At 38.5% G+C, this 15,631-nt stretch overlaps 1 protein-coding gene across 3 annotated transcripts in view; it reads left to right on the top strand.

The window, feature by feature from the left end:
• Positions 1 to 15,631, top strand: part of Tmem164 (transmembrane protein 164) — a 161,810-nt gene that overhangs the window by 60,783 nt on the left and 85,396 nt on the right. For all 3 annotated transcript variants that reach the window (XM_055604975.1, XM_055604976.1, XM_055604974.1), the window contains one exon: positions 9,332 to 9,381. In XM_055604975.1, coding sequence (XP_055460950.1) covers positions 9,332 to 9,381 — 50 coding nt within the window. The remainder of the gene's footprint in view (positions 1 to 9,331; positions 9,382 to 15,631) is intronic.

Raw genomic sequence — 15,631 nt, 5'->3', positions numbered from 1 at the left:
TTGTGTGCTCCCATAAAAAAATAAGTATCTGGCCTTTCAGTCTGGGTGGATTTGCCAGTTGGACCAGAAAACATTGTTTATGAGCCTGAGAGTGGCCATTGTTTGAGTATGGACATTATTAAACATGCCTTTGTACCTTTCCTTATACCATACCCTAGTGGTTGTCAAGCCAACCCTGGTAACTTTTCAGAGTTCATTCATAGCCGATTATAACCTGGTCCTTCAGGTATCTACAGGTTTCTTATATTTGCCTAATTCTTGAGGGAAGCTTGTTTGTAAGTTTCTTATACTGACAAAAACGGCAAATTCTTAGAAAGAGTTAAATTGGGAGAACTGTTGAGATGACTGGGGAGTAGCCTTTTTTTTTCATACAAGCAAATACTTTTAATGGAAGTTTTGACATTGGTGATGATAGCAATAAAGTCATGTGCTGAGAAAGACAATACTGTATATATAATATATATATATTATATATATAAATTATGCTGTATAGTCTTTTTTTACTATTAATTACACTTTATTCATTTTGTATTCCCCCATAACTCTTCCCTCCTCCCCTCCCAGTCCCACCCTCCCTCCCCCTTCCTCATGCATGCCCCCCCAAGTCCACTGATAGGCAGGTCCTCCTCTCCTTCCTTCTGATCTTAGTCTATCAGATCACATCAGGAGTGGCTGCATGGTCATCTTCTGTGGCCTGCTAAGGCTGCTCCCCCCTCAGGGGGAGGTGATCAAAGAGCAGGCCAATCAGATTATGTCAGAGGCAGTCCCTCTTCCCATTACTATGTAACCCACTTGGGCACTGAACTATCATGTGCTACATCTGTGAAGGGGTTCTAGGTTATCTCCATAAATAGTCCTTGGTTGGAGTATGAGTCTCTGGGAAGTTCCCTGTGTTCAAATTTTCTGGTTCCATTGCCCATCTTGTGTGGTTCCCGTCCTCTCTAGCTCTTACTATTTCCCACTTCTTACATAAGATTACATGCACTTTGCCCAACAGTTGGCCATAAGTCTCAGCGTCTGCTTTGATAGTCTGCAGGGCAGAGGCTTTCGGAGGCCCTCTGTGGCAGGTTCCTAGGTTGTTCCCTGTTTTCTTCTTCTTCTGATGTCCAACCTCTTTGCCTTTCAGGATGGGGATTGAGCGTTTTAGTCGGGGTCCTCTCTCTTGATTAGTTTCTTTAGATGTACAGTTTTTAGTAAGGACATTTGCTCAACCATGTTTGTAGCAGCTTTATTTGTAATAGCCAGAAGCTGGAAACAGCCCAGATGCCCCTCAACTGAAGAATGGATGCAGAAATTGTGGTACATCTACACAATGGAGTATTACTCAGCAATGAAAAATAAGGAAATCATGAAATTTGTAGGTAAATGGTGGGACCTGGAAAGGATCATCCTGAGTGAGCTGTCCCAAAAGCAGAAAGACACACGGTATATACTCACTCATATAGACATAACAGGGGAGTAGCCTTTAACCATGGGTATGTATATGGGAAAGTTCCCTGGGGAAATAGTGTTATTTCTGCATTTGAATAATAAATTAGAAGTAGGCCCAAGATGGAAATTTGTCCTGGGATGCCATTCAGGAATAGTGAGTAGTACCAAAGGTAGTCTCTTGGTGTTGCAGATCAATCATTTGATTTATTTACTTTTCTATTGCTGTAATAAGACAACAGGAACAAGGTAATTTATGGTCGAAAGAGTTTATTTGGCCTTATGGTTCTGTAAGGATTAAGAGTCTACAATGTCAGAAAGTAGTAGCAGGCAAAGGAAGCCCAGGGCTTATATCTTGACTCACTAGCAGGAAGCAGAGATAGAGAACTGGCAGTAAGTAGATGAGGCCTTTGTACTCTCAAAGCCTGCCCCTAGTGGCATACTTCCTTCAGCAAGGCCATACATCCCCAAATCTCCCCAGACAGTGCCATCAAATTGAGACCAAGGCTTCAAATGTCTAAGAATATGTAGGACATCTTCTCCAAAGCACCAGTTTTACTCTCTGGTCCGTGCTACGTTCAAATTCACTATGAACCCTAGACTGGCCTGGAATTCATCCTCCTATCTCAGTTTTCTCAAATACTGGGATTACAGTTCTGAGCTATCACAACTGGCTGGTGTTGTAGATGTAAAAATTAAAATTAAAACTGTAAAAATACTAGGAAAACAATAGGTGAGAAATTTTATAATGCCAGGGTTGTAAAAGAGTTTCAAAACACGTTATCAGAGAAGCCATACAAGAATAAATTCCATAATGATTAAAAATGGTAGCTTCTATATATCAAGAAACAACTATAGGTCAAGTTGTTAAAGGGAAAAAATGTTTCCAATAAAAGTTTGTGTAGTCTGGATTAAGTGTTTTGGTTTTTTTGAGAAATGATCTATTGATACAAGGCTGACCTTGAACTCAATGATCCTTCTGTTTCCTGATGGGCTTACAGTCTGTACTGCCATGTCCAGTTCTTTTTTTTTTTTTATTTTTTTTTATATATTTTTTGATTTTATTTTTCTCATTAGTTACATTTTGTTAATTCTGTATCCCAGCTGTATCCCTCATTCCCTCCCCAGTCCCACCTTCCCTCCCTCATCTCCTCCCTGCCCCTTTCCAAGTCCACTGATAAGGGAGGACCTCCTCCCCTTTCATATGACTCCGTTTTGTCAGGTATTTTCAGGACTGGCTGCAAAGTCCTCCTCTGTGGCCTAACAGTACTGCTCCTCCCTTGGGAGGTGGGGAGGTCAAAGAGCTCCGTTTTGTCAGGTATTTTCAGGACTGGCTGCAAAGTCCTCCTCTGTGGCCTAACAGTACTGCTCCTCCCTTGGGAGGTGGGGAGGTCAAAGAGCCAGTCATTGAGTTCCTGTTAGAAATAGTCCTTGTTCCCGTTACTATGGGAAACCAATTACTGAGCTATCACGGGTCACATCCGAGCAGAGGTTCTAGGTTTTATCCTCTCATGGTCTTTGGTTGAGTGTCCATCTCATATCTGTGCCCAGATATGTTTGGTCCTTGTGGAGCTCCTATCCTTTCCACATCAAACTCCCCTTCTTTCATATGATTCCCTGCACTCTGCCGAGGGTTTGGTTATGAGTCTTAGTATCTACTTTGATACACTGCTAGGTAGAGTCTTTCAGATGCCTTCTGCGGTAGACTCCTGTCATACGTTCAATGCATATCCCATTTGTCTTTCTAAATGAGGATTGATCATCATACCTCGTGTCCACTTTCTTGGTTATCTTCTTTAGGTGTATAGATTTCATTATGTTTATCGTATCTTTTAGGTCTATATAAGCAAGTATATTCCATGTTTGTCTTTCTCCTTCTGGGATACTTCAGTCAGAATGATCTTTTCTAGATCCCACCATTTGCCTGCAAATTTCATGATTTCCTCTTTTTTGATTGCTGAGTAGTATTCCATTGTGTAAAAATACCACAATTTCTGTACCCATTCCTCTATTGATGGACATCTGGGTTGTTTCCAGGTTCTGGCTATTACAAATAAAGCTGCTACAAACATGGTACATGGTTGAGCAAATGTCCTTATTGTGTACTTGAGCAAATTTTGGGTATATGCCTAGCAGTGGTATAGCTGGGTCTTGAGGAAGCACTATTCCTAGTTGTCTGAGAAAGCATCAGATTGACTTCCAAAGTGGTTGTACCAGTTTACATTCCCACCAGCAATGGAGGAGGGTTCCCCTTTCTCCACAACCTCTCCAGCATGCCCAGTTCTAAATGCTATTAACATATAGGTAGTTTTTGTGACTCACTAAAACAGAAGCACACAACTTGAAATAAAAATAAATAGCCACATTTCCCCCCAAAGGAATGTTTATATAGCCAATAAATATGTTAGAAAGAAGTTTAACATTTCCAATTGTCTGAGACATGCAATTGAAAAAACTTTTAATTGCTTAGAGCTTTTAAAAATGATAGTTATCATTTGATGCAAATGCAGCAGAATACACATTCTTACATGTACCTCAAAGGGATTATCAATTTAAATAACTTTTTTAGAGAATAGTTTATCATTATGAAATAAGAAAAGCCTTTAAGTATATGTGGTTGGCTTGGTCCATATCTTTTGGTTCCATACCTAAATTCTTAACCAACTGCAGGACAAAAAAATTTTCTTTTTGGTTTTTCAAGACAGGATTTCTTTAGGTAGCCCTGGATGTCTTTGACTCGCTTTGTAGAACAGGCTGTCCTCGAATTCACAGAGATCTGCCATCCTCTATGCTGGGATTATAAGCTGTTGCCACTGTGCCTGGCTGACAAAAATATTTTTTGAAAAAAAAAATCCATTTGTATTTAAAACGTGTGGGACAGTTTTTTTCCCCCTTAACATTAGCCTCCTAATGATACAGTTTAACAGATATTTAAATAACATTTACATTGTATTAGGCATTATAAGCGATTTAGAGATTATTAAGAATATATAGGAAAACAAAAGTAGGTGATATGTAAATGCTATGGCATTTTATATAATGTGGTTGAACATCCACAGATGTGGTCATCTGAAGAGGTTTTGGAACCAATTCCCCATGGATAGGGAAGGGTGATGTTCTATTTCCTTGGACCTAGAAAGTATCATGTAACTGGACTAAGGAAATTATAAAAGTACTGGATAAATTAATTGCACGAGCATGTAATTGAGTAAGGTTAAGTTGTTAGAAATTAGGCTGTAGATGGGTCTGAAGAGATGGTTTCAGTTTAGAAGTGGTTGTTTTTGTAGAAGGCCCAGGTTAAATTCCCAGAACCCACATAATGGCTAATAACCTGTCTGTAACTCCAGTTCCTGGGGATCTGATGCCTTCTTCTGACTTCTTTGAGCATCACACTCATGTGGTGCACAGACAATACATATAGGCAAAAATAGCCATGCTATACAATACAGTATGATATGATACATTGAAGAAGTACTTTTAAAAAAATAAAGAAATCAAGTCATAGAAGCAATGAATTATATATTTACGGTATGGTTGGCATAATGCATGTTTGGATGATAGATGGAGCCTGGAGTACAGGTGTTCTTATCTCCTTTGCTTTTCCTTAGGCACTGGCCAGACTTGGGAGGACTTAAAATCATACAGCAGGATAGCATTTTAGATAAATCCTTCTTGTAACATTGTGCCTGATGGTGATACAAAGGGCAGAGATTGTCACAGTGGTCCAGATAGAAATAACAAGGACACAAAGGTATGGATAGGAGTGAATAGAGTTTCAGAATAGACTTTATATAACTCTGCAATTTGATCTTACCTATGATAAGTATCACTCACATGCAGGTGTCCTTAGGAAGCCCTAGTTATCTGAGTGTCTTCATTGGAAGTGAAACCAAGGAAACTGGGGCCAGTGGTCTAGGACCTCTGGGTTATGTAGGCTACACATCAGTCTCCTGTGCCTCTTTCTCTTGATTTCCATTTCATGTAGTTCAACCATGCCCCTTCAGTACTTAACTGGGCTCATTTAGGAATAGTCTTTGGTAAACTTGGGGCCAAAATGATTGGGGACAAGATAAGGAGTAGGAGAAATGATGGTTGAGAGGATGGAAAGGCAAGGAGGGGACCTAGAACCACAGAGAGAGAAGATGAGACAGTAACTGGGTAACTGGAAAAAATTAAAAGTTCTGTTTCTGGGCTGGAATTGTGTGGAGATTTTTTTTTTTTTTTTTTTTTTTTTTTTTGCAGGGGATTAAAACTGGTTTTCCAAAGTATCTGGACATTTTTTTCCAGGAATGCCTAGCCACAAAGACTTCACTTTTGTAAGGGTTTGTGAATCACATGTAACCACCAGACCTGGGGCTGAGATAATTTTGAGCTAAAATGAGCTTGTGTGGGCAACACTAAATCTGTTGATGGTGGGCTGCCCCACTGGGTGTGTTTTGAGGTGTTTCATGATGTAGAAAATAGATCTCATGAATGTATGGTAGTACTGGCATAAAACTATTGAGGTGTTCTCTTTGTGCTGTGAATTCAGTGAATGGGCAGGGTTGTAGTGGGAGCAGGATGGCCTGATTTATGAGTGTGAGGTTGCATTTACTTTGAATTTCACCAGAAATGCTTGTGGTAACTTTTCTCCCTCAGTCTCTTCATCTATGAAATGGGGTTAAATAACATGGCTCCGCCTGTGATGGGATGTGTTGGTTCTCTGTAGCACTATTCCGCTTGCTCCCTGTTTTTGCTCTTTGCTTCAGGGGCTGAGCCCTTTTTAAGAGTGGGTGCTGGGATGTGTTGGCATCTATTCTCATCTCTCATCTTCTTTGTTTGTACTTCTAGGTGTTTTCTCCTTCTAATGTTTGCAGCTCAAGGAATGCTTTAGTTTTCCATCTGCCAGTCTAAAACATATACTATCAAAATTTAGAGATGGTTGGAACCACCCAATGAAGAAAGCAAAGACAGTTAAGCCATGGCTGGTAATCCTTTGGCTGATAAGTTAAAATGTTACTTTTACAATGCATGATTGACAGAGAATGACTTTAACCTGAGGTTCAATTTCAGGAATCTTTCAAGTGGCTGAAGCAGGTTGTAGATTTTCTAGAAATGGAATATGTTGAATATTGAGGGATTTTTGTTGTTGTTGCTAAATCTATTTACTACATTTGATTCAAAGATTGCTTGCAAAAAAAAATCTGTCTTGGTGATAGGCATAAACAGGCAAGGAAAGAAAGGCTGGAATGTCAATTAGAATGTTTTGGCCCTGTGAAAATAACTGTTGGCAAGCTCTTGGTAGAATCAAGACTAGACTAGTTTTTGTGACTTGTGGAGGATAATAGGAGAATAGATTTCTTTGAAATTGGAAGTTTAATTCTTATAGTAGGTTTCGGAACATCTGCTGTAGAGAAGGACAGAACCAGTCAAACAGGTACTTGTCCCCTCTAGGGACAAGAAAAGTAAGACTTTATTAATTGTGAGATCCACTCTAGCAGTTTTACTTTCTTTTTGGCATGTTGCAAGTGTCTGGGTATTTAGAAGCTCAGGAGGGCTGCTGGTATGACTCTGGAGTATTCCTGATGAACTGGAGACCTTTCCAAGGTAGTTGGGACTGGTTTACCTCTTTGTACTGTGGCTTCAATGTATAGGCTTTGGTGGGCCTGATGCCTCCAAATTGGTCCTTTGCCTAAGGTGAGTAAGCTTCCTGCTCTGTCTGGGGAAAAGAACCCTAACTTCGGTTTGTTCTTTCTTGGATTGCTCCTGAGGGCCAGACCAGGGTTTGGGGAGGAACTAATATTTGAAGAATCAAAATTTCAAGTATATGATCCTTATTCAAAACCAGTCGAGTTAGAAGTAGTTCAGAAATCAGCTTCTTTGTTATTTTAGAAAAGCAACACAAATGGATGGTTAGAGTTATTTTACATACACACCCAGCGCTGTGTAGGGCAGCACCCCGCAGAATGAAATGTCTTCTTTCTATGGGAAATATATGAAAATTCCCCATAAGTAGAATAAAGAAAGTGAGGTCTAACTCCATTCAAGTCATGCTTTGAATAAGCACATTTTCTGTTTTAGAGTCTCTGGAATTTGGGATTTACCAACAGAGGATTGTGGACCTGAAATTATCACTGAGTTTGCACTTTAATCAAATTGACTCACAGAGAAATGGCATGGTTTGGGCAATGGTAGCTCGGTCTTTACATGGAGGGGTTCTCTTATGTGGTATTGTGGATGATGGATTCCTATTGGTGTTCTTCTTAAGACACTGTCTTTTCCACACTCCGTTCTTTTTCTTTTAGCAAGGATTCTAGCTGCCAGGCAGATGCTTTCCCTATAGTACAGATGATTCTTCTCAGTGTAGACTCCAAGATAATGGAGGAACAGAATGCCAAAGCGCAACACTTGGCCAAGCCGACAAGCTCATACTGCAAATTATCAGAGCTCTCAACCTGACAAGGACAGCCATCGATGAGTTTTTTAAACTACACAATGAAATCAGTGTGTATAAAGGAACCCTGCAAACATAAGATTTAAGCATTTGTTAATCTTGAGTCCCTTGGAATGTCTTTGGTCCTTAGCATAGTTTAGTCTAAGAGCAAACACATAGTATGTGAGATTACCAGGAATGGCTGACTTGGTTCCATCTGGAGCTTTTATTCAGCATAGAGATGGGGGGGGGAGGGCTCAGGATTGCAGCTCAGAATGCTTTATGTGAGAATCCAGGAATTGCATGATCAGCAAATTTTGTAAAGGCTGTTTTGTCCTTGATGACAGTTGAAGACCGACGTATGGGCCAAACAACTGTAGGTTGTCAGAGGCTGTAGTCCAGGCTTGTGGCACGGCCAAGATCAGGGAGCTGATTGCTCTATTAAAATGTAATATTCTTGCAATTTTGGCTGTCATGATAACAGAATCTTAAAAAGTCACCTTTTTTCCACATCCTCTCCAGGCAAATGGATGGAACTAGAAAATAGTATCTTGAGTGAGGTAACCCAGAAACAGAAAGACATGCATGTTATATACTTACTTACAAGTGGATATTAGCTATATAATATAGGATAAACATACTAAAATCTGTACACCTAAGGAAGCTAATAAGCCAGAAGGAGGACCCTAGGAAAAAGTCTTAATCCTGATTCAGAAGGGCAAACAGGATAGATATCGAAAGTGGGAGAAGACTGGGAACAGGACAGGAGCCTTTCACAGGGGACCTTGGAAAGACTCTACCCAGCAGGGCATTGACGAAGATGCTGAGACTCACAGCCAAACTTTTGGCAGAGTGCAGGGAGTCTTGTGGAAGAAGGGGGAGATAGAAAGATCTGGATGGACAGGAGCTCCAAAAGGTAGACCAACAGAGCCAAAAAACCTGGGCTCAAGGGTTCCTGCAGAGACTGATGCACCAACCAAGGACTGAGCATGGAGAGGCCATAGACCCCCTATTTAGATGTAGCCCATAGACAGTTTACTTTTCATGTGGCTGTCTGAGTAAGGGGAGCAGGTCCTGTCTCTAGCATGAACTCAGTTGCCTGTTCTTTGATCACTTCCCCCTTGTGATTCGGTCTTGCCAGCCCACAGAGGAAGAGGATCCAAGCAGTCCTGATGAGACTTGATAAGAGAACTGCCTATTTCAGTGTACTAGGGGAAAGGAATGGGGGGAAGAGGAAGAGAGGGTGGGACCTGAAGGAGATGAGGGAGAGGGCTATAGTTGGTATACAAAATGAATAAATTGTAAAAAAAATAAAATAATATTTAAACAAAAAACATTTTAATCAACTCAAAACATACAATTTTACCTTTCTAACTTTTAACATTACATTTTTTTTGTTTCAAAGTTTTTAAAAATGTTATTATTAAAGTAACACTAAATCTCTGTGCTTAGTGTCTTGCTTGCTAACCATTCTTAATTTTTCAATTGCAGATCTTCCTCCTGGCCTGGCCTCCATGTCCGGGAACTGTAGTCGTCTTCAAGTAAGAGAAAATTGTTTTTTACTCTGTGGCTGTTCTTTCCATTTGACGACAAAGGACAATGTGGTGTCAAGCCCCTGGCCTGTAACTCCTTGGTCCCCTGGCCTTTATAAGGAATAAACATCTGTTAGGATCCATTGAATTGGCATGTACATGTTGCATATGGGTTATAGCTTTTGTTGAGCCCTGGGAAATCCTGCTGAACCCAGTCTTTGTGACTGATTACACAGCCAAGGCACGGTGGCTGGGAAGCCAGTTGTCCTGCTTAAGTTACTTTGAGAGCTGCTGCAGATCACATAGCTTTATAGTGATCCTCTCCTATCTCTTCATTGAGGATTTTGGTCTTTTGTCCTAATGGCCATTTTATTTTTCTTCACGTACAAAATGAAGTGACAGGGATTTTAGGAACTGACTCAGGTCCTTATACCTGCTGTACAGTGTTCTAACACAGAGCCATATCCATAGCTGAGTAAATCTCGACTTTCTTTAAAATATCAGCAAGTATCAAATCCATTAAAGTATACTCCAGGCAAACCATGCATCTCTGAAGGTTGGTTTACTTAAATTAAATTAGTAAGTGTCCCAGAACCCTCATTTTAGTCATGAGTTATGATCATCTCCCTCATCAGACCTTTTATTAGAGTTGCTAATGCGAAGGTAAATGAGCTGAATTAATTTCCTCTCCCCCGCCCCACCCCCATGTTGGAGCTATTCCTGAGTAGTGAAATGGCCAGAGGGAGGGAACAGGAAGTAATAAGCTTAGAAGATGCTTGGGTAGTTGATGGGGGAGTAAATGTTTTTCTGATTTACTTAAGTCATTAGAGTATTAGGTAGGGGGGAAACTACCCCATTTGCTGCAGCAAACAGCTCCTACGAATAGCCACTTAGTCTCTTGCCTTAGGTGAGTAACTTTCTTACAGGAGAGGGGTAATGGATCCTGACCATATATTTTATGTGAACAGCCCACAGAAAAAGGTTATTCAGCCCCATTTTCCTCCATTTCCTTTTCAAAATAAGCTCAATTGTTTGCTGTAATTTTTTTAAAGCAACATGCATTGATCTTATTTGATTAGGATGAAAGCAGCAATTCTCATCAGAAAATAAACACCATGTCCATCCTACCTTCAAGAGATAATTTTGGTCATTGCTTTTTTATTTTGGATAAATAGAAATCACATTGTTTACTCATCTTTACTATTTATTTTTCAATTTAATTTATTTTACTAATGTTTTATACTCATACAGAAATATGTAAATATGATTGCTAACTTTTTCATAGTGGTCCTTTGCATTTTCTTTTTTCACTTGGCTTCTAACTCACACCATCCTTTCTGAATATGAAACCAGTGTGCACCTTTCTATATCTTTCTTCACGTATATTTGCAAGCTCACGTGACTTGTAAACAGTTTTTGTTAATTATTTTGGTTCTTTAATACACCCTAATTTTCCCCTAATCAATATCTGGAAATCTATCAAAGCCTACTGGCATAAGTTTTATTTCAGAAGGCTACAAAATATTTTATAAGTACATAATTCATCTTGGCAGTTCCATATTACTGGAACTTTTCATAATTTATCTTGGCAGTTCCATATTACTGGGACATTTCATAATGCTGTGATAACCATTACCATATACTAACCTTGTATATTGTTGCATTCAATTCGTGTGTATGTGTATGTGAATGTCTTGCATAATCCTTTTCTTTTTTTATACAAATAGTATTCTTATATAACTTCTGCATTTCCAGTTCTATTTAAAGTTGCTTTACCAAAGATGGATAACCAGGTGTACTAGAGCAGTATACTACATACTCCCAACTTTTTCCTGTAAACTGAACATCCATCATTGTCATCATTGTCAGCTATTAAATGTTTTATGTACTAGGCATGAGTCATTGATTCACTGTTCTCTTTCATTGGTTTGTGAACCAAGATCATATTCGCTTGAATACATTAGTTTAAAATCCATTTAGCACTTTCTTATCAATTTTTTTCTATTTATACATTTCAAAGCTTTCTTTTACTCTATATTCTCTTCCAGTTCTAGTAGGATTCTAATTAAAATTACATTACATTGGATTGAACTTTTTAATTATGTAGTTCTTTTTAGCCAAGAAACTGTATTTCTTTGCATGTTCACATCTGATTTTGTATTAATTAGATCCATTCTTTTCTTCTTATCTATTCTATGCTTTTTTGATTCATATCTCAAGGATTAGTAGCTCTTTTCCTGTTGAGATTTGAATAGCTTCCTCATCTCCATTGCTAAGTGCTATTTGCTATCAGGGAAAGTGATTATTGACATTTTATAAATATTTATTTTATGTTTACCTATTTCATAGTGTTCTGGTAAATTTCATGTCTTTCCTATTTTTCAATACTTATATTTTTGTTGAATTTTGTAGAAACATGGAGAGCTAAATAGAAATCATGTTGATGGCCTACATGGACTAAAGATTTTACTGCGTTCTTTATATTTGCTATTGGCATTTGTTTATTTAGTTTTGAATTTTCTGGTTTTGTATTTCTACATTTAGTTATGGGATTGGTTGCTGTATTTTATTGGCATCTGAGTCAGTTTGAAATTTTGTTTTTCTTCTAAGGTTTTTCTTTGTTTTCCTAAAGCACATTATTCAGTTCTGTACTATTGAACTATACCCCTAGCTCTCATCAAAACAGTGAATTTTGTTGATAGACTTTCTTGTTTTGAAATACTACTCTATTACTAAATTAAGCCTGCTGATCATACTGAGTTATTATTTTGATACAGAGCTGAGTTCTGCTCAATGTTTTTATTTAGAACATGTCTTCAGTATTCCTAAGTAGAGACTGAAATGTTATGTCTTTTTTTCATTAGTTTGAAGATTAAATATAAAATGGGTAATATATATTATTTTAGAAAAAGTTTATTTTTCTTTGGCCTATAGTATTTTGATTGCACTCAGAAACTAGATGTTCTTTGAAAGTTTGATGAAACTCACTTGTAAAGCACATCTGGACTTGGTATCTTTCATTATTGTAGAGCCATAATAACATATACAATGCCTTCTGTGAGAACTAATCTATTCAAATCTTTTGGCTTTAATTTTGGTCATTTGTATTTGGGAAACTATGTACTTGTTCTATATGTTTGACTTGTTGCCATAAGTTTGGTTGCATATATAGTACTCTTTATCACCTGAAGAATATCTCCTCATGTAGTTATGTTTTGTTTCTTGAACTTAATCTTGTATGTTCTCTGTCATCTTGACTATATTAACATTTTCCCAGCAAGTACAATTTCATTTTTTTTTTATTTCTATGTAGGATAAAGTCTTAGGTTTGTTCATCTTTTCTAGATAGAAAGTGTTAAGACCATGAACCTATGTTATTCCAAAGTTCAAACATCTCATTGTACGTAAATAGGCTCTGCTGTGGGCTCACTGACTAGCACTGTCTGCCCATTTCTTATTTTCCCACTGGTGCTTTGTAAGTTTGCTAGCTTCCCAGCAAAAAAAAGAGGTTGGCTTGCTCTTTGCAAAGACAGGCCCAGTCACTGCAGGAAAGGGGTTATGGTGTGTACAGAAAGCTGCATTACCCCATGCTGGGTTCTGGCTGACAGGTCTTTTGGTAGTGGCCAAGGGGCAGGATTCTCTGCAGGGGTCTCATGGTCTCTTTCACAGGGGATAAATGATAGTTTTTCAGTGTTCCACCTGGGTCATGACTATTTCATTTACACGCACCTCTGCCGACATGCAACTTGCTAAGTGCTGCTTGCTGTATCCTGCTGCTAGAAAAGCTGCTTCAGCAGAAACCATGTGTCTGAGATGGAGAGCTAGAGTTGGCAGGATTTCTCCTTGGCTCATCTCACAGCAACCTTGGGCATGGTGGTCTTATGAACTTTAATCTCACCAATTTCTGGAGCTCCTGTCTGGAAGCATTCTGCTTCTGAAAGCCCTTAATCTTCATGTTTCTAGCCGTCCCTCCTTCTCTATAGATGCTCAGCTATCAGCTCCAGCATTGCTTGTTGTATTCTATCTGTACAGGCAAGTCTGTTCTCCATCTCTTTGGATTTGAGCCACTTTCCTTTGCTCATTTGGAATAGCTTTTTCCTTAAGAGCAGACTGCCAGTACTTTCTATGGCCACCTTATAAAATACTTTTTCTCATTTAGTATTGAATAAAATGAGTTCATTCTGCCCTATGTGTTGAAGTCCCACCTCCCCAGATTTAACCAACTACAAACTGTTTTGTTTTAAGTTGCATCTGTTCTAACAGGAGGGGTAATTTTTTTGTGTGTGTGTGTGTTCCTCCTTTCTGGTTCTTTTTTTCCTTTTGAGCTAGGGTCCCACTATGTATCTCTGAATGGCCTCCAAGTTATAGAGATCCACCTGCTGTTTTTGCAGAGAGCACTGAGATTAAAGAAGTGAACCACCTTGCTAAACCCACAGTCTTAACAATTAAGATTTGATAAAGAAAAGGAGAATATAGAGAACCACACTGGAGTAGCCAGGGAGTCCCTCAGCTCGTCTAAGCATCTCACTGTGGCTTCTTTTTTCCCATTTTTTTTCAACCCTTATTTATTATAGCAGATTTCAGATATATACATTTTACATTTATTCTCATGTTTTTTATACGTTTATATAATTTCTTCCATCAACTACCAATTCATGTTGAAAAATTATATGTATATGAAGTCTAGAAGTGTATCTTTGCAATGAATGTTTTCCCTTTTGCCTTTTATTTGCATTTTTGTTGTTAATTTCAAAAGAAACTTACTTTTTCTATTTCTGTGTTTGTGTGTGTGTGTTTGTGTGTGTGTGTGAGCATATGTATATAGGTGCCATGGAGGCAGGAAAGTGTCAGATCTCCTGGAGGTGGAGTTACAGGTAGTTGTGAGACTCCTGACATGTGTTGTGGGACCCGAACTACAATCCTCTGAAAGAGCTGCAAACTCTTTTAGTCACTAAGCAATTGCTCAAGGTTTTTTTAAGTTTAAGACAAATCTTGATATGTATCTCAGGTTAGTCTGTGTATCACTGAATTTGAACTTGAGATCATCCTGCTTCAGCCCCTTCAGTTACCGGATTACAGGCATTTACCACTGTGCCTTGCTTATGTTTTAATACTTTTTTTTTTGAGACAGGGCCACACTATGTAGCTCCTGATAGCCTCAGACTCACAGAATTCTGCCTGTCTCTACCTCTTAATTACTGGCACTAAAAACATGCAGCACATACCCCATACCTTTGAACTTTTTAATGAAGTATTTGCTTCACATCAATTTTGCTTTTTTCTTGGTCATGAGTATTTCTTATGAATGTATGTGTGCATGCATGTATGTGTTTTGAGACAGGTTCTTATCTTGTAGCCCAGACTGGCTTGAAATTGACTGTATTGCAGTATACCCTGGAATTCTTGATTCTCCTGTTTCATTCTCCCAAATACATCACCACAACCAGCTTTCTTCCTGTATTTTTAAGCCAGAAATGATTTTTTTTCTCATTGGAAGATTAGCTATACAATCCAGTATTATACTTGTAAAAAATATTTAATGTGGCCATTTAAAATTCATCCTATGAACAGGGTGAAGTATGGCTGTAAGTAATTTTTTGCTGTTTATTGATTATTCATTTATTTCTGGTGTTTTTTTATTTGGGATGGTTTTATGTTTGACATCATTTGACTTAGGTTAGATGTTATAATATAAAGAAAGTATTTTGCTCTTAAGTTCACTTAAAAAATCAAGAATTCTATCTGTCCTGTCTGTCTGTCTGTCTATCTATCTATCTATCTATCTATCTATCTATCTATCTATCTATCTATCTATCTATCTATCTACCATGGCACTAGGGCTAGAACCCAGGACTTTGGTTATGCTAAGCAAGTGCTTGACTGCTGAATTACATCCTCAGCACATAGGTGGCTGATGAGTTTAGTCAGTGCTTTCTGGGTAAAAGATGTTGAGTGGTTCATTTGTGCTTTTTCACTTCGACCACCTCATCTGGTATATTATAGTGACAGAATTCCCAATTGCAGCCTTTGCAGGACTGCTAATGTAGTATCTTCTTTTCATCTGCGTGGTTGCAAGAGACTCAGATTTGGCTTCCTTCCCATGAATTTAATTGATTTTGCTGTCAACCTTGCTATGAAATTTTACTCTTTAGCATTCTTCTTTACGTCTCATCTCAGCTTGTTTATCCTTTCCAGTGTGCCTTATTCTGGTGTGTGTGTGTGTGTGTGTGTGTGTGTGTGTGTGTGTGTGTGTGTGTGT

The sequence above is a fragment of the Psammomys obesus genome, unplaced genomic scaffold (genome assembly GCF_907164565.1).
Source record: "Psammomys obesus unplaced genomic scaffold, mPsaObe1.curated_primary_1811, whole genome shotgun sequence".
Classification (NCBI taxonomy): domain Eukaryota; kingdom Metazoa; phylum Chordata; class Mammalia; order Rodentia; family Muridae; genus Psammomys; species Psammomys obesus.
The sequence above is the reverse complement of the archived record's forward strand: the minus strand, read 5'-3'. Positions and strand labels throughout refer to the sequence as shown.